Genomic DNA, 27,232 nt, shown 5'->3' with positions numbered 1-27,232 from the left:
TGATAGGTTAAGATATGATGAATATACAACCCATCATTGAGCTTACATGGTTAAAGTAATATGGGAATGGGAGACCACTTGTTTTTGAGCAGGCACTTGGAAATAAGAAATGGGAAGATGACATAAATAAGGAGATGGCAACATTGGATACAAATACAACATGGGAGTTAGTTCCTTTGCCTAAAGAAAAGAAGGCAATTGGATGTAAGTGGGTGTATAAAATCAAGCATAACACTGATGGTTCAGTGAGCAAGTATAAGGCAAGATTGGTGCCCAAAGGCTATGCACAGACTTATGGCATTGACTATGAAGAGACATTCAGCTCGGTTGTAAGAATGGCAATTATGAGAGCTGTCATTGCTATGGTTGTAGCAAAGGGTTGGTATTTATATGAGATGGATGTAAAGAATGCCTTCTTGCATGGTGATTTGAAAGAAGAAGTTTACATGATGTAGCCACCAGGTTATGAAAGTGATGCACACATAGATTTTGTGTGCAGATTACGCAAAGCCTTGTATGGCTTAAAAACAGGCACCTAGAGCATGGTCAAACAAGATCGAGAAGTATCTTGTTTTACCATTGGATTTCAGATATCTAATGCAGATTTTTCACTTTATGTGAAAAAGATAGATAGAGGGATTGTGCTATTAGTCATCTATGTGGATGACTTGATTATCACTGGTGATAGTGATGTTGACATACAGGATGTCAGGAGGCTTTCTCTTTTGTGTGTGTGTGTGTGCGTGCACGCGTGTGTGTTTGTTTGCAAAGGAACTCAAGCTCTCTCTCTCTCCCCCCCACATTCTCTTTAAAACGGTGGCGGGAAAAAATAAATGAGATTCGAATGAAAGGTTATATGAAGCATTATGAGCTTATCATATAGGCTCTAAAGTGACTACGCAAAATACTCCTTTTAATTCAGTGTATGAAATAGAAGCCATATTTCCAATTGAACAGGAAATTCTAATATTGAGGATAGCTTTAGTTGTCACAGGACCTCATGTACTTCTTGAAGAATTAATAAAACTCACATATACATCAATGAACTAAGCATAGACTTGAATCAAATTGAGAAGATTAAAGCATAGCATAAAACATGAAAATAGAGTAAAAATCACCATCAACACACTATTGGGTGCAATCTCCCCACTCATGCATGAAGCTCCCTTTCATGACATGAATATTTTGAGAATTCTATTCAGGAGATAATAATAGTTGTGTGTATAAAAATAGGGCTTGCTTTTTCACTTTTACAAAATTAACTCAAGCACTAAATCTTGTTCGCACACTAAGTGGAAAATAACCAAAACTCCTCTAATACACATACTAGTAATATAACAATGTGATGCACAAGCACGCATGAATAATATGTACAATCATTTGGCACATGGCTAACAAAATAACTTACATGAAATAATAATAATATGAGATGATATAGACAAAATCCTCCATGTGTGACACATGCACTTCTCATCACCTATCTCACAAATGTAAACACATTAGTTGTTCCAATTAATTGCTATCTCAATAACCAATATGAAATGTTGATAGGCACAAACATAACACACACTCACCACTTGTTACACTTCAATGAGCGTATCATTATACACATCATCTAGAATGGCGTGTCTTACCACTTGTTACACTTCGATGAGCATATCATTATACACATCATCTAGCATGGCATGTCATTTGCATAAACCATTGTTACTCTGAGACCATGCAGTTATCTAGCGTAGTCCACTTGTTTCACTTTGACAACACACAATCTTGTCAAGCATGGTACTATTTGTTATCCTCCATTAGTGAGTCTTCTACTTTCAGCCCTATGATCCTCACATTGAGGGCCTTCTAGTTGTGGTGCTTGTCCTTCTCAAGTGTGGCTATCATGTTAGAGTTGGTGTTGGGGGTCGGAGCTATTTTTTGCTTCTTTGACAACCTATGTCCATTCCTTCCCCACCTATTGTGAATGATCAGGTGTATCCAAAATTAATATTTATTGTTGTTAGTTTGAATTGGTGTTGTTTTTTAATGTTATTAGATTGATTGGTTAATGAATATGTGTGCATGGGAAAGAATATACATGGGAGAGTCATAACTGGTTTATAATTTATGTGAGTTTACTAAATAGATGAGTTCTAAAGTTTGATCCTTTCTTAGAGACTACTGAGATCCTATGTATGCTTAGGCTCAACTTGAGTTGTGTCGAGGGAGTATGCCAAGATACTTAGAGGGCCATATTTTGAGTGGGTTAGCTTGGAACTATGTCCTAGTTTCATGTTTGAATTGTGAGTGAGGAATAAATAGTAAAAGAAAAAGAGAGAGAATATATAGAAAGATACACACACACACACACACACACACACACACACACACATATAAGAGAATAAAGAGATGCGAAAAAATAAAATAGAAATTAAAAAAAGCAAAAAAAACCCAAGAAGATAACCATCACCATGTGAGGTTTTTGGTATGTATATCGAGACATCCTTGGTGGTGACATCGAGGCCTTGAGCTGATGCCTTAGTCTTCCTTAGACTAGGATCTTGTATATGTAAAGAAACTATGCTAATAAGAGGTTGAGGTAAAAATCATACCATATTTTAGGAGGTTCTTTAGATACTCTTGAATGGAGGTTGGGCTATTGCTTTGGTTCCATACGGTGGTACCTTCAGCCTTCTTATTTTTTTTTAAAAAAAGAGCGATGGAAGAAGCGAGCTTCGCTTAATAAAAATAAGTGGGAGAAATAACTATTTTCTAGGGAATTCTAATCACTTAGCAATTTCAATTCTAGAGTCAGAATATATGGTTTTGGGATTAGTTTCACAAAGAGGGATTGTGCTAGAGACTTAAAGTCATAACCTTAGACATTTTCTTCTTGAGTAGTATTTAACTATAGAGTGGATTAGTATTGGTTTCTAAATTGGATTAGTTTTAGTGTTCATCTTTTTAGCATGCTTATGTAGAGATGTGATTAATTATGGCTATTGCGAGAGAGAATGATCGAATGAAGGAGTACTTTCTTTACATGTGAGATTGTCAATTTTCTTTGGGCCAGATTATTGGTGGTAATTATGTTTTCCAGATCTTATAAAGATGTCGAGGGGAGCAGATGAAGAGTAGATGGTTCAAGATTATGCTCACAAGGACGCTTTGTTATTAGGAAAATTAGTAATTCAAGAAAGACGAATGAAGCCATTTGAATAAATTAAAAGAGCAATAAAGAGCAATGGGTGGAGGAAGATGATGGAGCAACACTCTGATCAACATTGGCAACATAATTCCCTTACAAATTTGTAATGAAATCAATCAAATTAAGAGATAAGTGTCTTTATATGATTACTAGAGAATAAAAATAAGAGAATGGGTTACCTAATTAAAAAGCTCTTGTAACAAAGAATACTAGATAAAAAACTTGATCTATTGATGCCTTAAACATTAATTATGGTTGAATTTAACCAATTATACTTAATTATTTTAAGTTTTAAAACTTTTTAAAAAATAAAAAATAAAGAATTGAAATTAAAATTTCTTATTTTTAAGAGTAACAAAAGTGGATCAAAATGTGTGTAATTTTGCTTGGAGTTTTTAGAGATGTTGCTATGTATTTTAAAAATAAAAAACCTATTTTCAAAGCAAAATATATTCATTTGTAGTGTTAGAAAACTTATAAAAAATAGTAAAAAGTTGAGATAATTTATGAAAAATGTAGAATAGAAATGAAACTTTGTTTTTAATTTAGGAAATATCATAGAATGATAATGATTTCACAAAATTTAAAAACTATATTTTTTGAGATAAATAAAAGGTTTTTGGTTAAGTTCAAGATATTTGTTAAAGAAGATTTATAAAGAATTAGGAAGAAGAATAGATTAATGAAGTTAATTAGAGTATTTAACAAAATATAAGTGAAATAATATAATATTTAAAAATAACAATTTGTGTGAAAAGTAGAAAATAAGATATTGAGAAAAAAACAAAATATGAGTGAGTTAATATTTTGAAAAAGTATTAACATTAAGAAAATTTTGAGTTTTATTTCCTTTATTTATTAAATATTAGAATATTAGTTCATTGGAATAAAAAGAAAGATGCATAGAGAGTGAAGATAGTAGAAAGTAATCAAGAAAAGTGTAATGAGTTATGTGTGGTTTGTATGAAAGAAAAGTGAAAAGAGAGAAGAAATGAAAGAAAGTAAACTAAATTAGAAGGAAAGAAAATAAATTATAAGATGATATTTTAAGTAAGAATATTAATTAGATTATGGAGAAAATAGAGATATGTTTAAAAAAAAAGAAATAAAATAAAAAAGGAGAAAGAAAAAGAAAAAGTTATTATTTATGATACTAATGATAATTTAAGTAGCATAACAACTTAATACTTAGTTGGCTAGTAACTCGGTTTTATTGGAGACTATGGAGTTGCTCATTTTTGGTGTGTTCACACCAAGAGCCTAGTAGGAGCTAGGAAAAGGGTAAATTATCATGATTCAACCAAGCTATCACATTATTATGAAACGCATAAAAGCCTTGTGATGGAGTATCAAAAGCCTTGAGAATTAATTGATTATTATTTATTGTTATTGTTTGATATCACAAGCCCAAATATATATATTCAAGCACATTGTGATAATATTTTTTTTTCATTAATAATACTATTTTCTTCCTTGCAAAAAAAAGAATCACAAAGTTTGCACTGAATAGTATAATGAATCTTTACTCCCAAAAAAAAAAAAACTTCAAAAAATGTACTCCAAGGAACCTACCAGCATTGCTGCATTCCACATGCTTCAAAGCAAGTGTGGGTGGGTGGATGCATACATGCCTTCAGTATTGCTCACATCAGTCCTAATTATGTACTTTATTTGAAAATGTATTCCTTAATCAGATATTGTTACACCTCATTATAGAACAGAACACAACTTGCACTTCTCCCACAAAAAATTGCAAGAAGTATCCCCTTCAGAAAACTGGCCACTTTACTTGAAGAACATCCACACCATGCAACACATTTATAAGAGAGCACCCATCCCAATGCAGATTCTTATTGTAACTGCATGGGAGAGATTCCAAGTTATGTTAATAAAGTCCCTGAAGTGCACAGGAGAGAGTTCTGGTGGTGGCTCTTTCAGGTCTCTCGAGGCTTTAACTCATGCCTTGGCCTGCATGTCTCTTCTTGGCAACAACTGAAAGCCTTGGCCCATGTGTTTGCCAAGCTCCACAAATACATTGACATTAAACATGTTCTAAGCTCCAATACCCGAGCTCCAATACCCGACCCTGCAAGTTGTTTTTGTTCATGCTACTTGGTTTCCATCAAGACATCCGTCACAACCAACCCTCAAAGAAGCCAATGAGCACCAAACAATGTAAGAGGCCTGCGGCTCAGTTATCGTACCCTTTTTATACATATGGATAGCTACATGTTTAATACCTGACATGGGTTTTGATCCCACTTGCATGTCGGAGTTCTGTCTATCCTTGCAAACAACACTCTCACAACTCATCACTACAAGAATTCAAAAGATCCACAAGAATACCTCGTAGAGTTTCTAGATTCAGGGGTCCCAAGAACCTTCTGGAATGACTTTTACTCGAGGCCAGCTCTTGTTTTTGGCCATCTTCTCCCTCAGGACCCAGCAATTGAAGCCACCAATTGATACAGTAGGCTTGAATATCAAGGCTGGCAAGAACAACATAGTCATCCTTACTGCTTATATGGAAGAAAATACTCAGCAAGTTTCTTCTGACCTTCAAGCCCATGACTATGGCCTCCTCATAGAGCCACTTTACTAGCTGTCCTGCAAGCTGCATGCTCCAGCATAGCAGACACACACGGAAAAAATTCAAGACAAAATCAATTTATTAGTACACGGACTCCTGAAAACAAAGCCATTTCAAAAACTCAGATACGATCAGAGGACTACATTAAATTTCTTAAACAGGATGACCAAGAATGTTACACCAAATTGTTTACTTTATACTGTATTCTCTCTTTCCCTGATGCAGCCAGGCATAAGGGGAGTCCTTCCACCTCAATCTTTTCTTCTACAGATAACCATCCATAAGGGGAGTCTCTCCACCTCAGACTGCATGCACCCACCCATGCAGGAGGCATGCACACGCAACTCTATTAGAAACAAGTGAATGGTCACAGTCCAACCCTGTTCTCAACAGACTTAATGGACAAATTTTAAGGGTTGGTTTAGCATTATGGCCTAGATTTCACATAAAGAGCAGGGTTTACTGCAGGAAAAAGCAAGGCTTCAATCCCTGATAATGCCGAGTTTCTTTTATCACACTTAGATAACCTTATACTGGTGAATCATTATTGGGTGAGACTCGCTCAGCATGCATCTGGATTTATTCCTCCAGTAGCTCAGCAATGAAAGGATATAAAGTTGAAAACTTGACATATGTTGTGGTGGCATAGAATGACATGAAGAGCCGAACTCAGGAGTAGACTCAAGCAACATTGGAGTCGCATTTTTTATAAAGCTACCTTGTATACTCCATTGCTCAGCAACTTACGAGATCTACATAAAGAGGAATTGTCACCAGCCTGGACATTTCCTGATGTTTTCACATGTGGTTGGGCTCTGGAGAACACCAGGTCCAGGATGCCCAAAAGATCAGGAAAGAACAAGCTTTGGAAAGGGGAGGTTTATCCGGTGCAAGAAACAGGCACCACAAAGACTAGACATGGTGCCCGGAACAGGATCTTGGTCAAGCGGGACTTGTTCCCCCCTGGCAAGCCCGAGAGCCCTTGGGAAAGTTTCACACATGAAAGGAGGCCAAATAGTGGAAAGTGTTCACATCAGTTTTAATGGAGAGTGGACATTTTATTAGATGGGCACCCTGATTTTTAAAGCCATTCACATTCATTTTTAAAGGGTGGACTTTTTATAAGTTGGGCACTCTGTGAGTAATGGATTTCACATTCCTAGGCTGGACATAATGCCTTGTGCTCTTCCTTCCAGTTTGGAAGAGGAACAAAAAAATCCTTGCCGGAATACACCCTTACCTATTAAGATGGTTAAATCTAAGGCCTGCCCGTCCATGGACCCTAGCAAGATCCACATGCGGGATGAGGAAGATTCGTCTGCTTCGGAAGATCAAGTTATGGATTGGGAATCTTCTCTCTTATTTTTCAGCATTTATGTGGATGAAGTCTCAAGGCTGTGCAAAAAAAACGAGCTGGAGCTCCCCTGCACGTTTCTGCACCAGCCCCCCATCTCCTCCTTGCACCCCTCTGCCCTCCGCTTGTCCTTTGCATCCCCTGCCTCCACCTCTCCGCAGCCTTCTTTTGCGCCTTTCCGTAGTTTTAGACCTTTTCCTATAGTTAAAAAGCTAAGTGATGTCTCCATGTAGTTGAAGTTACCTAACAGTTGGACGATGCATGATGTTTTTCATGTTTCTTGGCTAAAACAATATGTTGGACCTGAAGTATTTGATGTTTCAGATGAACAGTAGCCAAACGTGGTTGATGAAGCAAAACTCATTGAGCCTGAGCAGATCCTTCTTCATCGTTGGAAGCATGGTGAAAACTATATGTTGGACTAGAAGTATTTAATTTTCAGATGAACAGCAGCCAGACATGGTTGACGAAGCAGAACTCATTGGCCTGAGCAGATCCTTCTTTATCATTGGAACGAAGACTCCGTCAGTTCTACACAAAGTTCCTAGATCGAGGTACTCACGAAGTAATTTGGCTAGACAAAGAATTCTTTCAAGAGTACCCCCAGTTATTAGCGGACTACTTGGAAGCCATGAACTTGCCGCCACAAGAGGGAAAGTCACATGCAAGTGCATGGTGACAAGATGGCTCATCATCAGTGCATCATTGTACAGTAGTAGGACCCTTTAGGATATGAAAATGTCATATGCCGTAGCCCCATTGTAATCCTCAGTCTAGGATATGTCAAGCACGAGCTACATAGGTCATTCCTCAGCCTTGAGTGTCAATCAGTCAGTCAAGTCCCTTAACCCACTTGAAGAGAATCATTCATGCATGTAGAGTCAGTAGAAGCCTTAGGGTTTGCATCAGATCATGGTCTACATTTGCATAGCATTCATCCCCATGTGCATGTAAACCATTGTAGAAGCCTTAAAACTTTATTCAGCATTTTTAGCATATTTATTAGCATTATTATCATCATTATTACATTAGCAAGTCGTGCAGCATCTAATGCTACAGTCGGCCAGCTCTGTAGCCAGCCGACCAGCCACATAGCTTCATATAAATAGCATCGTTTTGCATCATTAAAGCATCAATGATTCAGCATTCAGCCCTTTGGATCATCATCGCTTGAAGCATAGAAGCATTCAGCAGCATAAAACCCATCATCAACAATAAGCCAAGAAAGTAGCGCTTTAGTCCCTTCTGAACATTCCTCTGCGGGAATTTCAGTTAAGCAAGTCCTCAATTTGTCATCCCTTATCTTGATCTATCGAGTCGTTTCTCAGCCTACAGCAGATTTCAGCATACACATACATCATCGTTTGCTCCATCCTCTCAGGTGAAGGTAAATCCCGCATATTCATGCATTCATCTTGCATATTCACAGCCTAGAACAGTCCCAAAACAGCCCATCTCTTAGCCACGTTTTTGCAGGCTTCCTACAGCCCCTTGGAAGAGTGCATTGACCTTGAGATTGGACATCATTGGTGCTTCTACAGCCGTGTATAGTTCAGCCCAACTCTTGGTCTTCCGAAGGTCTTGTGTATGGCTTATCTACAGTCCCAAGTCAGTCATTCTCTTCAAAGTAATAAAGCAAATACTCCTAGCAATAGGAGGGGGCCCTTCAGTGGGTAATTTGGGACCCAATAAGGTGTATAGATCTCTATTTCTCTATCTCATCTCTTCAAGTGTGAAGTGATAAAGTGGATTGCTAAAGACTCATGAAACTCAGGATAAAGAAGGCGGTGTGAGACTTTGTGTGACAGGATTCTACATCTACGCATAATTCCACTGCATGTTACATGTGCACAATAACACAATACAACAATAACCCACTCATAACTCACACTTATATAGCTCTTGCCAATCGCCAATAAAAGCTATACTAATAGGATTATTAACTTATAAGCTTTATTATTCACTTATAAGCTTTTATAAGCCTTAACCATTATAATTGCTTGCTTATTTATCTTCTGGACCCCTAACCCATAGATTAGCCAATATAACCCTAGGATTAGCCAACCTAATCCTAGGGTTAGCCTCGAATATATAACAAAAGATGGTCTTGGTAGGGGGAGGGAGAGCGGCTGCCATGGAGTCCTCCGGAGGGGTAAAACCAGAGATCGAAATCCAATGCCAAATGAAGATCAAGCAGGAGACCCGGGGGCGAATCATAACAGGAGGCAAAAAGCCATGAGGAGGGGGGGCCGGAGAGCACAGGGATGTGGAAGGCCAAGAAGAGGGAGGCGGCGAGGAGTGCGAGGGGGCTGCACGGAGGAGGGAGGAGCAGGAGGGGGGCTGCGCGAAGGAGGGAAAGGGAAGGAAGTGGGGTGGAGGGGCAGGAAGGATGTGCAGAGGAAAACCGCTGGGGAGCGGGGAGAGGGGGGGGGGGGGGGGCGCGGGGGGGGAGTGCACATGGGAGCCAGCTTGAGCTCTCTCTACCTTGCAGCAAAGTCACACACAAAATCTTAAAGAACTGTACAAAGTTGAATTCCATAGCAGCTCCAGTTGTACACTTTTATTGGCGTGTTACAGGGATCTACGAAGATAGGTACGCCAAACAGCTCCTGCTAGTTTTCATGAAGCAATGAGGCTTGTGCAAGAGCGTGAGGAGGAAAAGAAAGAGTGCAGATATTTTGGGTCGATGGTTGCTCATCACTTGAAAAGGTTTGTTTACAAAGATTCTAAAGGTTGCAATCAATTGGAACAGCATGAAAGGTTCTACTTCAGGAGTTGATGAAGCAGGACTATGAGAGGCGGCATCAGATGGATGTGCAAATCGTTTTGTTACACAGAGGTATCCCTAGTGAAGAGCTCGCATGTGCATCGCCTGCAACAATCAGGATCAGGGGATGAGGCCATGTCACAGCTCGTTCAAGAGGAGATTTAGTGGAGGAGAAAGTTTGTGGTCGTGTGCACAACAAAAAGGTTTTCTTCTGTAATTGAACTGTGGGATTAGCTAGCAAAGGCTTGCCAAACTGAAAAGTACATGCATGCTTATCAATTTGGGGGTGTAGAATGCAATCAATTTTTTTGTTGCACAATTTGTCGTCTTTCAGAGTGTTGAAGCTTGTACACGTCATTCATGGTTGGGGGTCAGCAAAGGAACAACGCCAGCCACATATTTTTGCTGGCCTTATAAACAGGAATCTTTTCAAATTCCCAAAATTGATGATGTGTCAGCTCTGACCAAAATCAATTGTATGCATCAACTCTGGAACTTGAGGTGCCCAATATTCTGTGGTGAAGAGTATTCAACAAGTCACCATCAGCTTTGGAATGCCGCCCCTCCCCACAGCTTTGACAGCCACAAAAAGGCTAAGGTCATTCTTGTTCCCTCAGAAAATGGTTTGCCACTTGGAAAGAAAAGCTTCCCCAAGCCTCTGGCTAATTCATCATGGTAATTATGAATAAAGCCAGGCGTAAATTGACCATCTTCCGATTTAAGTTTTCTAGGTTAGCATTTATTCATGCAAGGGTAACAAGGGGGCCTTATAATTTTGATTTGGCCATAAATAGAGTGCTAGGTGTCTTTTTAGGGAAAGCACAATAGTTTTCTTTGGAAAAAGCATGAGGCCATCATCGTTTATAAGGAAGGCATGTAACAGTTTCTTGGGGGATCTTATCAATACAGAAATAGAGAGTTTATCTTCTTGGACCTAGTGGAAAAGCATAAGCCTTTCTAAGCTTGTGAGTAAGCTTAGAGTAGAATCTTATAAGCTTAAGTTTGTTAAGCTTGGCTTGGGGGCCTTGCTTGGGAAGCAAGAGAAACCAAAAGGCAGAAAAGCAGCAGAATTCATGCAACAGTGGCAGCAGCACAGTCAAAGGCATGCAAGATCGAGCATAAAGCAAAGACATTTTTGAAAAAAAAAACAGCCATACAAGACCTTACGGATGTACCGATACAAGGCCGCTTCCCAATTTGGCATACATGAATGGGAGTCCCTTCACAGACTCATCAAACACACACATTTATACACATGCACACGTGCATGCACACATATACACATATACGACACTCAAAAAAAATCAGCTCACCCATACTTCAAAGCACAAAATTATGAATAAAATAGAATAAACATTTTAAATATGTAAAGGCATTTCATACCTGATATAGAAGAAATCCAGAGAGCTCAGTCAAGTCACATCTATGCTTTGACCTCTTCCACTCTTCCAAAGATGCACCTTCTTGCATGTGCATGGCTTCTAGACCTTCCACAAAAAGCAAAGCATCACACGAAATCACTTTGAGACAGAATTTTGATCTGGTCTTCTTTTGGGCCTCTCTCCAGCTAACCATGCTCATCTTCCATCCTTCCACTATTGGTTGGGGTATCTCTAACTTAAGCTCCCATGTTGTAACCCGCGAGCTCCAAGTAGGATGAAATGAAAGAAAAAGGTAAGGCACTCCCCGTACCTGCATATCATAAAAAGTTTGTGACAAAAATACTGTTGTTAGAGCCATTCTAAAGAGTGTGATAAAAATTACTGCATATTGATATAAAAAAGAGATAGAGACCACAATGCCTGCTGGAATAGAGTTTGGGACCTTAAACTAATCAAAGGAGAAATAAGCAACCTTAGCCATTACTCATGTATCATAACAGGATCTCTTGTTGGCCAACCCTTTGTTACAATAACGTAAAATAAACTCAACGAGTGGGCAAACAAAACAAACAGGCTCTTGATCAAGCTGGATGCAGAAAGAGGCATTCCCTTGGAGGGCCACATAAGTACCTTACCTTGTTTTAGTCTCATTATAGTGTTTTTTAGAAAGCTTGAACAAGTTCAGAAATATGTAGTAATAGCACTTACCAGCTTCTCTAATTCTGAAAGCACTCTAGAGCTGAAAACCCTATGACGCATAGTTAAGGAGAAGTGTTTCAGTGACCCAACAGCTTCGACAACCAGGGAATCCTGCCAAACACCTGTCCCAGAATCCCTTGATTTGCTTAATAATGAGGCTCCATCAACACTCTTCATCTGCCCTGGTTTGGGTGCTGGGTATGACAATGATTCCAACTCTTGTGGATGTCCAAATGCACTGTAATAGAAAGCCTGCTGCAAACATACAAATGCACTCATGTCTTTCCGGAAATTGGTGCATACCCCCTTTGACTGAGAGCTCCCATGCTCTGCTTCTTTAAGATTAAACTCTGCAGAAGTTATTTCATCATGATTATGTTCCAGACCTTGGGCTTCTATTTTAGACTTCCTAGCTCCATGCCCATCAATGTCTGCAACTTTTGGATTTTGAACATCAGGGTTGTCCTCCATAGCTTTTGAAAGCTCTAGCACAAGGGCACACGAGTGTCCTAAACTGAGCTGGAGACTACTCTCTTCAATGCCAGTAACAACCAAGCCTGATGAGGGTTGCAAAGCTTCTCTTACTGTCCATTCAAAAATCTGCACATATTTTGCAGTGCAAGTGTTGGCACCAAGACACACTTAATCCTGGATTATATTTTCAGGTTCAAAAACAGCATTTGTTCTTTATATACGTGTGTATATATGTATGAACATACATAACATACCTGCTCATTAATTATTGCTGTCTGGATGCGGCGAAGAACTGAATGAGCTGCATTTGCCCCAAAATTCACAGCCTCTCCAACATCCTTTTCGGTCGTAACCCTTGCTTTTTTTTCTGTAGATTTGTTCTCCAGCTCGGGTTTCATTTCGTGGGATGATAAAACAGTAAAATCCTCCTTTGAAAGCTCACCTTTTAAGCCGTTATGAGGGGTGTAAGGCCCACTGAAACGCATGTGAAGTGTATTAATGCAATGACCTGGCAGGTCCGCCATGAGTAATCCACTTGAGTCTTGCTCCACATTCACCGAATATAGACCAGCTGATCGAATTGACAGCCCAGACATCATCTCAGCTGACATCTGTGGGTAAGATAAATCAATGGTGAAACCTGCATTTCCTCCTGGACCTGCAGAAATGCCTCGGAGCCTCTTGACCTTCCAATGCTGCTGCAGCCTATCATCCAAGCAGTTTCAATTTCATAATCAAAGATAGCTATTTGCGCAAGATAGGTCCCACTTTTCATGATCATACCTCATAAGGGCTCCATAGAAGACAGCCTCTCTGTCCACCTGCTGCTCCAGCGCCTTTGCAGTTTGTTTCAAATACTTCCCAACTTTCTGCAACATGAAAGTGCTGATGATCACATGAGGGCTTTTCTACAAGAGAAGACCTTTGGTCCTAAGCAAATAAAACGCGAAGACCTGTACCAGTAAAGCAATAGTGCAGCCCAAGCAACTAGAGAGCTGGTGCCTAATGGAATTCTTGCCATACAAGAAGTAAAGCCACTCTTTGGAAAAGCTATGAAAACTCTTTCTCACTTAAAACAGAATTATGATATGTCATATGACAAATGCAAGTTCTTTAAGCTTCTGCATGAGTGTATTTGTCAAGTCATGATCTTATAACTTGGCCCTGAGCTCTTGAAGATGATTTATAGCAGGCTTACTTCCACAAGATACGTATGTGCCTCATATCTATTAGCATAGAAGATTAATCATAGGCTTCAGGCAATTTAAACAGGTATACTTCTAGAGCATGGGTACATTCACCCTTGCTAACCATACTGGCTCCCTACAGAGACTATTCCTTATAATCAATGATGAGGGGTTCATTCAGATGCCAATACTTTTGGGGTCCCCGAAATTGGCACATGCCCACAGTATCCATGGATGGATTTGGGTAGCATCCCACACCACAGGTAGAGACAAAACAAGAAGTGGCAAAGGCACAAACCACATACAGTTAATATAGCAAAGCATGCAGTCCTTAAATGTCCTGCCCATTCTGGAAACCATATACTTCATCAAAAAAATGGTTTTGGCCCACTCCTTCAGATTATGAACTAAAAAGATCAAAGTCTGTGGCCTTTAATATATATGAGATCTAGCATAGAATCTAGATTTATGCGACACAATACCCACCAATAAGATAGCCAGCAGCTCAATACATCCTAATTAAAGAGGACCATATACATAGTATAGAGAGAGCAATAGATTTAGTAAAGGAGCCAATATTTGATCACCTTAAAATTATGCAGCTTCGCAGCTGCACGTAAAGCTAGTTCTGAGCAGGCCTCATGCGGCAACTGCTTTGGTTTCACCATATTTGCCACTGTGATAGCATCATTTGCTTCCACCTGTTACCAAAAGCTTTACAACCTTAGCAACTCCAATCAAAGACTTACAAATCAGCAGGCCTACAAGAAACCCAAGAAAAAAGGTGATTATGTTACATGGGTAAGAAAGTCCAAAATGTATGACAACTCCTGGTGAGCCAGTTGCAGATTCTCCACAAGTCCTTGCCATGGCCATTTCAAGGTTGACTGGGAAATAGCCTCCTTGTTGCTTTTAGCCTTCTTAGCATCCTTCTTCTCTGACTGATCAAAATCAATGCGTTGTAGAAGGAAGCGTGACTTCTCCTCGGGGGTACGTTCACTGTCATTTCACCAGCCAAATAAGCAGCCTATTGTCAACTACTACTGTTCATGAGGGATAAGACCAAGCATTCTAATTAAGAAAACAACACGTCCTAGACTATATATGAAAGTCCACCTAGGTTGCGCTGGAGCTGTCATCTTGCATAGCAGCAACGTTGTCATTGTTAGAGCATTTGAGGGAACAACCTGAATAAGCTCACTGCCTTTGCAGCTCAAAAAAATCTACATCCAGGTGGGCTTTGGCAAGGGAGACTCTGACATCTTCACATCACAACTCAAGCGCGCACACTCACCATTGGCCAAGTAAAGGAGCATTGTTCCTTTACATCTTGGACACTCAAACCCATGTGGAAATATAAATATCCAGGCACTCAATGGTACTTCCTACTTCAAAATCCTTATCGAGGATGTAAGGCCTATTTGTGTGAGTGCTAGTGAACAACAAGAGAAAGAAAGAAAGTGATATTAACTTCTACAGAAGGCCAAAATGACCTACGAGACAAATACATAATTGCAAGACCATGTCAGTCTTGAGTTGAATCTATGGACCAGAAAATTAAAAAACATACATGAAACACATCCTACTAATCTACTAGTAAATCCGCAATGTCAAGTATCAATACAATCACCTTTGCTAAAAAACACATGGTATTTGTTTTTTCTTCGGTTCCTCTTTCCGAAAATCCTCATTAAGTGCTCTACCTTCACGATAGACTGCCCACTTGGGTTTTGGGGGTTTCTCTTTCCATAAATCTACAATGTCAAGTATCAATTACAATCACCTTTGCTAAAAAACACATGGTATTGGTTTTTTCTTGGGTTTTGGCTTGGATTTCTCTTTCCGGAAATCCTCAATAAGCTCTACCTTCACGATAGACTGCCCTCCGAGCCATCTAACAAATTAAACAATTCTCTCTCCACAACTCATTTTGCTTAGAGGATGTAGAGCATAGTGTTAACTGCCTTGGCACAAAAGGATTGTGGAAGACACTTAGCATATACTATACTCCGAGCCATCTAGCAAATTTAACGATTCTCTCTCCACAACTCATTTTGCTTAGAGTATGAGGAATGGTAAGCCAATGCTTTATACCATGCTCCTTGCAAAAACCATCAAATTCCTTGGAGACCCCTACCCTTTTGAATCAATTTTGAGAGCCTTTTTAAAGGTTGTACCTAATTGCACTTTCACCATTGCCAACCATTCTTTAAAATCCCGAAAGCCTAATATAATGGGGGGGTGGTGCGTACCCGGAGATCTTAATTATTCACTTAATTAACAATCCAATGAAGGATGCAAGATAACCATGTGCAAATGTACTATGTATCCGTACATTGTATATCACATTGGGGTCCATAAGAGAGTATTTTTCAAGTACAAAGCTTTGGGGATACCTAGTAATAGCTCCACCCGGCATACCAGATTTTCAAGATAACCCAATATATAAATTCAAAAAAAAATCAAACAAATCAATGAAGGCCTCTATGCCACTCAACTACTACGGACACACGTTCAAGTCAAGAGCTTACCTTAGCCTTGCCGAACCATCTATCGTTGGGTCATGCCTTCAAGCCACAATGTAACTCCTTGATGTGGGTTTGCTAGCTCGTCGGTTGTGTCCTCACTCCATTGTCACATGTAAGCCCAACAGAGCGTGCACTAATTGATTCAACCACGTGTCCAAGAGATATAGATAGAGAGAGAAGGGAGAGAGAGAGGGGTATAGGGATTTTACATAGTACACCACACTGAGCGGAGAACAGGCCCCGCTCCCTTTCACAAATTTATTTTAGGAGCAATCCACAAACTTTTCCAAGCCAAGACCCTCCTGGCTCTGTGGCATTACTCCCCGAGGACCAATACAACAAATGAATACAATATCAAACAAATATGTCGATGACGAGGTCGGGCTGAAGTCGGTGTAAAAGCACAAGATCTCTAATGCCGAGCACACCACGAGGATGACCCACGAGAGTCTTACACCGAACTAGTACCAAAATCCAATATCCAAATCTAGACCAAAACATCTCCAAGTTTGTAAACAAGTCACACAGTGGATGTGTGTATTTGATGAAGTTCTTGATGTTCTGATGTATGGAAGATGTCAAACTTTGGTGTAGGAACAATCCCCAACAAATCTGTCCACATTGGCTGGCGATGTTGGAGGAGGGGCACGGGTTCCTTTCAGAAAAAAGCCGGCACACAAAATGGGGAAGATGTTGTTGGCGCAGAGGGCAACCAGGCAGCAATCCTAGGCTAGCGGCTCTGACGGCTGTCGGTAGCTGGCTGGCAGCAGGGCGTTGGCGGTGCTGCTGTCTGCAGGCAGTGCTGTTGCTGGCGGCTCAGCAAGCACAAGCGGCGCAATTGGGCCGCGCAGCAAGGTGGTGCATGCGCAACTGAGGCGGTGTTGCAAGCCGGCGAAGGTGCTACAGGACGGAGGCAGGCCTCTGTTGGCAGCGATCATAGGGCTGCGGCGATGCAAGGCGGCGGCGGTGCTCATGGGGCAATGCTGCAAGGCCACGATTACAAGAGATGCTGGCGGAGCAGAGGTCAAACGATGCACAAGGCGGCAATCCGGTGGAGATGAGGCGGCGCTCTGACGACAGCAGGCTGCTGTACGAAGGCAACCGGTTGTTCTTGATGAAGAAGATGGTCAGCTCCAAAAATATCTCCACCCTTAGTCTATGAATTCAAGAGGGATCAATAATTCTTTTATTGTTACATGCTAAGATTGTTGGTCGTTGTTGCTACCGTAGATTAACCTACTGAATGATTGCACTTAGTACTCAATTACTCACAAGATAGATAACAAGAGAGTAGGAAGTAGAGAGATGAGATAACATGGTCAGCTCCAAAAATATCTCCACCCCCTTGGTCTATGAATTCAAGAGGGATCAATGATTCTTTTATAGTTACATGCTAAGATTGTTGACCGTTGTAACCGTAGATTAACCTACTGAATGACTGCACTTAGTACTCAATTACTCACAAGATAGATAACAAGAGAGTAGGGAGTAGAGAGATGAGAGAAGTAGGTCTGACTCAAAGAGAGATACAGATGCAATGCAATGAAGCTAAATTAAATGAATGCGGAAGTACAACTGAGATCTCAAATAGATCTATGCACAAATCTGATAAGCTTGCTGATTATGATGATGGGGCTGATGTAGACTATCTGCCATGTGATGGAGATGCGTTATGATGATGAATGCTGATGTTGTTAACTGAAGGCCACGCGTAGGTGCTGTAAACGTTGCCTCGATGCTGATGAAGAAGATCTACTGCTGTAAAACCTCCAATGATAGAAACGCACAGCCGAGCCCCTTTGGTTGATGCTGCGTTTGGTGCTGAAACGCACATGCTCTGTGGACTCTGTGGGCTGGAACACTTCAGGCTGAGGAGAGACCACTGCAATGAATGCTTACTGAATCTGCTTAATGGAGAATGATGCGACTGCTTTTATATGGCTTCAGGCTGCTGGTCGGCCAGCTCTACAGAGGACAAATCTGAAGTTGTCCAATAAATGCCCTAAAAATATGCATAAAATACTTTATATGTTGGCATTCCAAATATAATTTGCCAGCTGAAACTGGTGCCTTTCTGGCCTCTGAAAACATGCCTTGAAACACATATCTACTAAAGATGCTTGCTAATGATGCTAGCGTGTCATTGGGCATTGGTGCACGTGACATTTATACTTGAAGGGGGGTCCCTGCTTTTTGCCATGCTTTGCTTTTGTCTTTTCTCTTTTGAATATTTTAACAATAAAAAAATATGGCCAAAGTTCTTGATTTATGCTTTTCTAGCTTCACACCCTTGCTTTTTGCCCCTAGAGCTGCTTTTTGGAAGCGGTATGCATCATTCGCATCTACTGGATACTCCGAGTACTGGCCAGGTAGTCTAAAGCCCAGTGGATTATCACATGCCATAAATCCAAGCATTGTCCACACATCAAAAACAGCACACAAAGTCAAAGAAATTCAAACATACATCAGTATGCAATGAACAACTAATGATCCTCCGGTTCATGGATTGTCCTGTGTGGTTTCATTGGAAACTGTGCTGAGCCATTTGGCTCCCGAGGGAAACCGCTCAGACTATCGCTCAAGGCCATTTGGTCACTAGGACCGCCCAAGAATCCATAGTCATCTGGGCCATCTAGTCACATTGACCGCCCGACGATAGAATCCAATACAGTCATCTTGGCCATCTAGTAGCAATGACCGCCCAATTGTGAAATCCAATACAGTCATCTGGGCCATCTAGTCGCAATGACTGCCTGTCTGTGAAGTCCAAGTATTTGGCATCGTTGCCTCCCATATACAAATCTTGCTCTTTGAGCTTTCTGGCATCGTTGCCACCCAAATTAGAGCATGTCCAATTAACCATTACATAAGCAAAATAATGATCAATTCCATTTTAATGTAAATATATACAATGAAGAGGGCTAGAGGTACAATCCCTCCCTCTTAAATCTGTCTTGATCACAAGACATCTAAGCTTACACTTCAAATACATCGGGACTAACCACTTTCTCATAAGCTCGAAGAATATCTGGATAGTCCTTGAAGTACTCTTCTGGCATCCATTTCACATCCATAGGCGAATAATTCTTAAACTTCAAGAGGAATTTCCTAACCATTATCTTTCCTCTTTTTCTCATGGAATGGAATACAATTTAATCCGGCCGCAAGATTTCTTCTTGTTCTTCCACTTATGGTGGATCCTCCAAAACAAGCTCCTCTAGGGGTAGTCCGGTATATGGCTTCAATAAGTTGACATGGAAGACATTATGTATCCTCCAATGATCTAGAAGATCCAATCGATAGCATACATCATTAAAGGTCCATAGTATCTGGAGACAAGCTTGGGTCCCTTGTGCTCCTTAGCTTTGGACTTTCTAAGTCTGGCTTTTTCAAATTGCAATAAGACCCAAAGGTGACCTTCCATTTGTGCTTATTTGCAACTTTCTTTTGCTTGGCTTGAGATGTCTCAATAGCCCTTCGAACCTATGCAAAGGCTATATCCAAATCTCGAACAAACTCGTCCACATGAAAGATCTCTTCCTTGGTCTTTAGAATGGATAACGATAATGGTTTGCCATAAATAATCTCAAAAGGAGCTTTGCCTATCGAGGAGTGAATGGTGTTGTTGTAAGCAAACTCAACCAATGGCAAGTACTTCTCCCATCGATCCTTTGCTTCGAGAGTATAACACTTCAGCATATCCAAAATAGAGAGGTTTGCAATCTCACTTTGTCCATTTGTTTGAGGATGATAAGCCGAAGAGAAATTCAGCTTTGTTCCCATGTTGTCAAAAAGAGCTCTCCAAAAGAAACTAATAGTCCGAGGATCTCTATCCCCCACAATGGATTTGGGTAATCCATGATGTTTGAAAATCTGCTGAATAAACAATCTCGCCATATGCTTTGTGCGGATAGTCTTCTTCACAGAAATAAAGTGGGCTTTTTTTTTTCCCCGAGAAAAGATCCTTTCATTAGTTATATAAAGACGCCCATAGGGCTACAAAAGATCCTCTCCTGCTCGCAAGAAAAATAGAGCAGTGGACAAAGCAAGGCAGCCCGGGAGACTCTCCCTAGGTGCTGAAAAGTACAAGCATCAGTACAAAGAACTGAGGGGCTAAATCATACAATAGGCGGGGGGGGGAAGCCAAACTGGTGGCCTGTAATGCCAACGGGGGGACCCAGCGTGTAGGGTATAGAAGGGGCCGATGCGCCAGGTGGTGTGGAAGGCCTGGCGCCGCAAGATCGCCTCATCCGAGTCACCCCGGATGCGGTCATACTGTCCTCGCAGGGTGTGGATCAACTCCTACCAAATCCCCTGTACAGTCTCTGCTGGTGGCTCCAATCTCCCCTCAAAGGCCCTAAAACATCGGGCCCTCCAGGTGAACCAGATGGTGAGGCTGCTGAGGAGCTCCCATCGTAGATCCCTCTCCTGTGTCCAGCTGGCGGATGAGAAATAAAGTGGGCTTACTTACTAAATCAATCAATAATAGTCCATATTCCATCATTCCCAAATCCTGACTTTGGCAATCCAAATATAAAATCCATAGCAATACTTTCCCATGGAACATTGGGAATTGGCAAAGATTGCAATAATTCTACGGGTTTTTCTCGGTCAAACTTGACCTTCTAACAAACCAAACATTCTGGAGCATATTGCTCAATGTCCCTTCTCATGCTAGGCCAATAAAAATAACTCTCCAAAGCCTGAGTTATTGTTAAGATACCTCTATGTCCCATGTAAGGTGGGGCATGGCATTCCTCCATTACTTTTGGCCTCAAGTCCCTAGTCACATATAAACGGGTTTGCATCGTAAGGAACCCTTCGTTGATGACATAAGAAGTCACCAAGTCTCCGTTTTGTAATTTGCTCCAAGTATCTTTGAAATCCTCATTTGTAGCATAAAGAGCTTCCATCGTAGTGAAATCCATATGATATCCCATAGAAACTGCATGAGTCATGGGTCTCCAAGATAGAGTATCTGCTACTTTGTTGTCTTTACCATGGGTATGTATAATCTGAAAATGAAATTGGGTCAAGTAACTAGCCCATCTTATACCCTTTTCGGATATCTTAGGTTGAGACATGAAATACCTAAGACTTTGATGATCCGCCTTGATAATAAACTCGACACCCATTAGATAGTGCTTCCAAATCTTTAGGGCATGAATCGTATGTGGGTGCGGTCTTTTCGGCTTCTTGAAGTCTTCAACTCTCATAGACCACGGCATGGCCCTCTTGGTTCAAGATTGCTCCAATGCAATCTCCTGAGGCATCACACTCTACCATAAAAGGCTTTGATAAGTCTGGATAATCAACACTGGTCCTTTGCTAGCATAAAATTTTAATGCTTCAAAGGATTCGTTTTTAGCTTTGGCCCACCGGAATCCCAAAGCTTTCTTTGTCAAATCATGCGATGGACTAGCTACCACGCCAAACCACTTGATGAACTTCCTGTAGTAAGAGCATAAGCCAAGGAAACTTTGAATTGCATGCACACTAGTCAACTATGGCCATTCCATAATAGCCTTGACCTTTTCTAGGTCCATCTTGACCCCTTACTTGGACAATATGTGGCCCAAGTAGTGAATCTCTAACAAAAAGAACTCACTCTTCTTGCCATTCACATACAACTTGTACTCCCGCAATTCCTAAAATACCGTATCCAAGTGCATTCGATGCTCATCTTCATTCTTTGAATGCACAATAATGTCATCAAAAAAAGTAGCTGCAAACTTTCTCTATGCTCGAAATATTCTTTCCATCATTCGGTTGAAAGTAGTCAGGGCATTGGTAAGACCAAAAGGCATCACCAAATCCTCATAGAGTCCGAAGGTAGTCCTGAATGTGGTTTTGTGAATGTCCTCTGGAACAATCCTAACTTCATGATAACCACTCTTCAAGTCAATCCTACTAAAGATGGTGGCTCCATTCAATCTATCTAGGATGTCATCAATCCTAGGAATAGGAAAACTGTTCTTCACAGTGATCTTGTTAAGAGTCCTGTAATCAATACACATACGCAAAGAACCATCCTTTTTCTAAACCAATAAGATTGGGGAGCAAAAAGGTGATGAGCTAGGTCTAATCAAACCTTTTTCCAATAGCTCGTTCACTTGCTTCATAATCTCCTCTTGTTGTGCTCGACTCACATGATAAGGAGGTCTATTAGGAGGTGAACTTCCTGACATGATGTCCATCCGATGATCTTCCGGTCTCTTTGGAGGTAGCTCTCTTGGAAGAGTATCTGCAAAACAATCTTCATATTTCTTAAGAAAATCTTTCCTTTCATGATCAAGAGTTGGAAGTGATTCATCACTCTTAGATTCCTTTGGATCTCTGACATATATCAAGTACGAGGAAATAGATTGCTTTATTGCTTTAGGAACTTGTACAACATGACTAATAAGTGGAATGGAATTTCCCCCAACTCCTACATCATAAGTTACATTCTTGTCCTTAAATGGAAACCTAATCTTGTTTCCAAGCTCTAGCCCAATCAATGGCCGGGTCTATCTTCTTATGCCAAGGCATACCCAAAATTACATCATAATGTCCAACTTTGCCAACAACAAAGTTCTCATGATCCACAGTCTCCAATCTGTAAGCAAAGCTTTCCCAAAATAGGAGTCACCTCGGCTGACATTCCCTCAAAGGCGGCACCTGTAGAAATAGGAGTTCCAAACCTATCCAGGGAGACGTTCATGGCTTCAACCACTCGGGGATGAATATAGTGGTGGGTAGCACCACTGTCGAAATGGATAAGTACAGGTTGGTTTGCCACTTTGCCCCAAGCTCTCTCTAGCGGTGTCTCATCCTGATGTTGGAGTTCCTTTGGCAATGCATTAGTTTGGGGCGGTTTGGCTTCTTGATTTGGTCTATCACGACCTTTTACAACCATATGTTCCTTCTTCCCACATTGGAAACATTTACCCTCTTTGACATAATCTTCAAGTTGCTTGCGGGATAACTTCTTCCGATAAAGAGGAGGTTTATCCCCATTCTTGTTCGTCTTTTCTTGTGGCTCATTCCTTTTGATTGAGATCCTCCTTTGAACCTCTTCTTTTGGGATAGATTTTGATTTTCGTTCTTTGATTTGCCCAACATCCAAGACATGTGTAGGGCTTCAGCTTGCAAGGCTTTTTTTTGTGCTTCTTCCAAACTTTTAGGTCCTGCCATGTAAACTGCTTGCATAAGCTTAGGTTGCAATCCATTGACAAACTTACGCATTTCCATTAGTGATGGAATGGGAGTATAAGAAGTAAATTTCAATGAGACGGCTGAAAAATTATTAAGGTAAGTTGACACATTCTCACCAACCTTTTGCTTTACCTCATCCCATTCCTTCTGCACATCTGCTTCGAAGTTTATGAGAAGGAACTTCTTGTTGAAATCGGTCCATGATGTAGGTTCACTCCCATCTTGCACCACTTTTAGCCACCAATTCAAGGCCGAATCTTTTAAATGCATACGGACCATGCGGAGTTTGGACTTTTCGGAGAATTCCTCGGGTTGTTTTCTGAAAGGAACCCGTGCCCCTCCTCCAGCATCGCCACCCAGTGTTTGGATAGATTTGTTGGGGATTGTTCCTACACCAAAGTTTGACATCTTCCATACATCACAACATCAAGAACTTCATCAAATATACACATCCACTCTATGACTTGTTTATAAACTTGGAGATCTTTTGGTCTGGATTTGGATATTGGATTATGGTACTAGCTCGGTGTAAGACTCTTGTAGGTCATCCTCGTGTGCTCGGCATCAGAGATCTTGTGCCTCGATACCGACTTCAGCCCAACCTCGTCATCGACATATTTGTTTGATATTGTATTCATTTGTTATATTGGTCCTAGCTTGGAAAAGCCTCTGGATTGCTCGCTCCTGAAATAAATTCCTGAAGGGGAGCGGGGCCTATTCCCCGCTCAGTGTGGTGTACTGTGTAAAATCTCTCTACCTCTCTCTCTCTCTCCCTTCTCTCTCTATCTATATCTCTTGGACACATGGTTGAATCTGTCACTGCACGCTTCGTTGGGCTTACAATGGTATCACTAGGATTTCTCTTGAAGAAATCTTTCTTGGGGTGACAAATCCATGTCAAGAGCAGAGGGAGATCAAGGGCCCCATGAAGGGAACAACTATGAGGCCAATACAGAACGTCTAGGTGGGAACCAAGGCCATCAATCTATTTCTCATGAAACCGCGGCCATGACATCGGCAGAGTACTGAGATTTTCAGCAGTTTAGATAGCTTCTCCAAGATGAAGAGTTCCTCACTTGGAAAGCCAAGAAGGAACAAGATTACATAAAAGCTCAGATGTTTGAAAACTTTATCAAAGGCCAAGCCACTAAGGCCAAAGGAGTGGAAGCCACCAAAGCCTACCTACTAGCCAAAGGAGTTACCATCGGAGAAGGATCCAGAGCTACCCGATCCACTACTCATGGAGAACATAGAGAAGCTATCCCTAGACCCGCTCTATCAGATGCAGCATCCTCGGGCCTGGCAAGGGAGAAGAAGGCAAAGGAGCCTTCAACCGGCAAAGTGGACTTCAAGCCGGGAGAGAAAAGTGTTAAGTTCGATGTCTTTTATGGAAAACGGGACACCTAGAAAGCCTTATTCTTCATCAAACAGTTTGATGCCGCCTTTGGAGGGGCACACAGATTGGGGAAGATGCTATCGGCGTAGAGGGCAACCCAGAGGCAATGCTAGGCTCACAACTCTAACAACTGTCGACAGCTGGCTGGCAGCGCTATTGTCTACAGACAATGTTGGTACTGGCGGCTAAGGAAGACTAAGAGGCAATGCTACAGGCCGGTGAAGGTGCTACAAGGTGGAGGCGGGCGTCTACAGGCAGCGATCACAGGGCTGCGGTTATACAAGGACTGCAGGGCGGCGGTGGTGCTCACAGGGCAGCGCTGTGGCGGAGCTGGGTGGCGTTTACACTGTACAGGAGATCCTAGCAAAGTAGAGGTACAACGGCGGCAATCCAGTGGAGATGAGGCGGTGCTCTGACGGCAGCAAGCTGCTGTACAAAGGCAGCCGGTTGTTCTTGATGAAGAAGATGGTCAGCTCCAAAAATATCTCCACACCCTTGGCTATGAATTCAAGAGGGATCAAAGATTCTTTTATACTTGAAAGGGGGTCCTTGCTTTTTGCCATGCTTTGCTTTTGTCTTTTCTCTTTTGAATATTTTAATAATAATCAAATATGGCCAAAGTTTTTGATTTATGCTTTTCTAGCTTCAGGGCCTTGCTTTCTTGCTTTTTGGCCCTGGAGCTGCTTTTTGGAAAAGCGGCTTTTAGTTGTTTTGATTTGGCTCCGTGTTCTCTTTCCAATGGTGCCCTTGGCTCGAAGTCAACACAATTTGACTTTTTTGCTTTTTGACCTGCTTTTTCCTGTGCCAACTTTTATGAACCCTATTCCCATCTGTCCATCAGCCTATCCATGTATCCGGGCATAGAGCTCGGAGGACCAAATAGTTACATCACAGCAGAATGCTCCTTTGCTAATAGGGGCTAAAGGAAGAGTTCTCTTTGCCTAAATAGAGGCAAGTAGAGATTGGCCTTCACAGTGGTTCTCTCTCACAAAAGATGGGGGAAGAAGAAGCTAATGTGAGGAAGCAACCTACAAGCAAGCAACCATCTAGCATGCAAAAACCTATTCAAGCAAGCAACCATCTAGAAAGCTCACAAGTCTTCTATTGCAAAGGAACGTGTATGGCTTAGTATCCAAATTGACTTATATACAAGTGACTCGTTTTCACACTAGGCCGTCCAAAACTTAAAAATGGTCTAGCCACAATTACTAGTCACACTAGGCCGGCCAAAACTTAAAAATGGTCCGGCCACTATTACTAGTCTTTAGCAAGTTTGTATACGAAGTTCTAGACTCCCCCTATTTGACAATAAGCTCGGCGTGAGGCCGCTTTATATGTTCCAACACTGTCTTACAAAAAATACATGCTCGTTTGAGCAGGTAAGATGGCAAAGTGCCTTACGGTAGGGAGGGCGGGCAAAACCATGTTAATTAGTGAAGTGGTTAACAACAAGCCTTCAAAAAAAAAAAAACCTCTCACTAGTCATACAACCAAACACCCAAAGACTCCAAAAGCCCACGTTCCCCAACCAAGCCAACCACCCAAAGAGTTCATAAAATCAGCAACAATCAGCTGGACATCTCCCAGACTAACCACTTAGTTGGTTCAGAGTGCCCAAAACCCAAATCAAAGCACCAGCTTGCAGGTACAGGGTGCCCACAAGCACCGGGTCACACCCATCCTTAAAATTTTGGGTCCATAAACGTTCACATGCATTAGATCCAGGCAATGTCTAGGCACAAAACAATTCACACGTACGAGTCATTTCCCATGCAGCAGGCAGCTGAAAAACATGACATAAATCACATAAAAAAAGTTATCAAGAAAATCCTCCATCTTTCTAATCTATGTACAAAATTTCCACTGGAGAAATTCTTGCGTAAAAATCACATCTTGTGATATCCTCCCTAGCTTCTAAAGAGTTGACCTCAATTGAGAAGCTGAATCCTTTTGTCCCAACTTAGGAATAAACCTTGGCACTTTTGAATCCAACATAAGATCGGGGCCTCGGGCCACTCCTATTTCAAGTTTAAACATAGAAACACGCTTCACCCTGATTTATTCACAAGTAGCAAACCCAAATCCTCGAGATCCATGCATGTATCCTCTACAGCTGCCTTGCTATAGTAGGCCTAACTTATATAGCTGTTACATGCATCCCGCACTTGGATGCCATGTGGACATATTTGTACAAGCAGGTGCAAGACCTGGAAGCTTGTCACGTGCACCCATGCACTATGGTACATGGTGACAAACTGGCTCATCAACAGTGCAAGAATCACGTACAAAAGTAGTACCTTTTAGGATTTATTTGTCGTATGCTGTGACCCCTTTGTGAGCCCAATCCGGGACATGTCATGCATGAGCTACATAGGTCAGTCTCCCAACCTAGTGTTAGGTCAGTCCTCTTAACCCACTGTGGAGAATTCAGCAAGTGTTCAGCCATAGCAGTAGATGCATTAGAG

At 41.3% G+C, this 27,232-nt stretch overlaps 1 protein-coding gene across 1 annotated transcript in view; it reads right to left on the bottom strand.

Moving 5' to 3' along the window:
* Positions 1–4,844: 4,844 nt before the first annotated feature.
* LOC147628443 (RNA polymerase II transcription mediator) overlaps positions 4,845–27,232 on the bottom strand; it is a 35,091-nt gene continuing 12,703 nt past the window's right edge. The window contains exons 2-8 of the mRNA XM_086813590.1: positions 14,444–14,645; positions 14,234–14,347; positions 13,243–13,328; positions 12,714–13,164; positions 11,995–12,585; positions 11,288–11,596; positions 4,845–5,807 (exon numbers count right to left, since the gene is read on the bottom strand). Of these exons, the coding sequence (XP_086669716.1) occupies positions 5,496–5,807; positions 11,288–11,596; positions 11,995–12,585; positions 12,714–13,164; positions 13,243–13,328; positions 14,234–14,347; positions 14,444–14,645 (2,065 nt within the window). The 3' untranslated portion in view covers positions 4,845–5,495. The remainder of the gene's footprint in view (positions 5,808–11,287; positions 11,597–11,994; positions 12,586–12,713; positions 13,165–13,242; positions 13,329–14,233; positions 14,348–14,443; positions 14,646–27,232) is intronic.

This window comes from Cibotium barometz, chromosome 19 (genome assembly GCF_041138505.1).
Source record: "Cibotium barometz isolate CiBa-2024 chromosome 19, ASM4113850v1, whole genome shotgun sequence".
NCBI lineage: Eukaryota > Viridiplantae > Streptophyta > Polypodiopsida > Cyatheales > Cibotiaceae > Cibotium > Cibotium barometz.
This window is presented reverse-complemented; position numbering and strand designations above follow the sequence as displayed.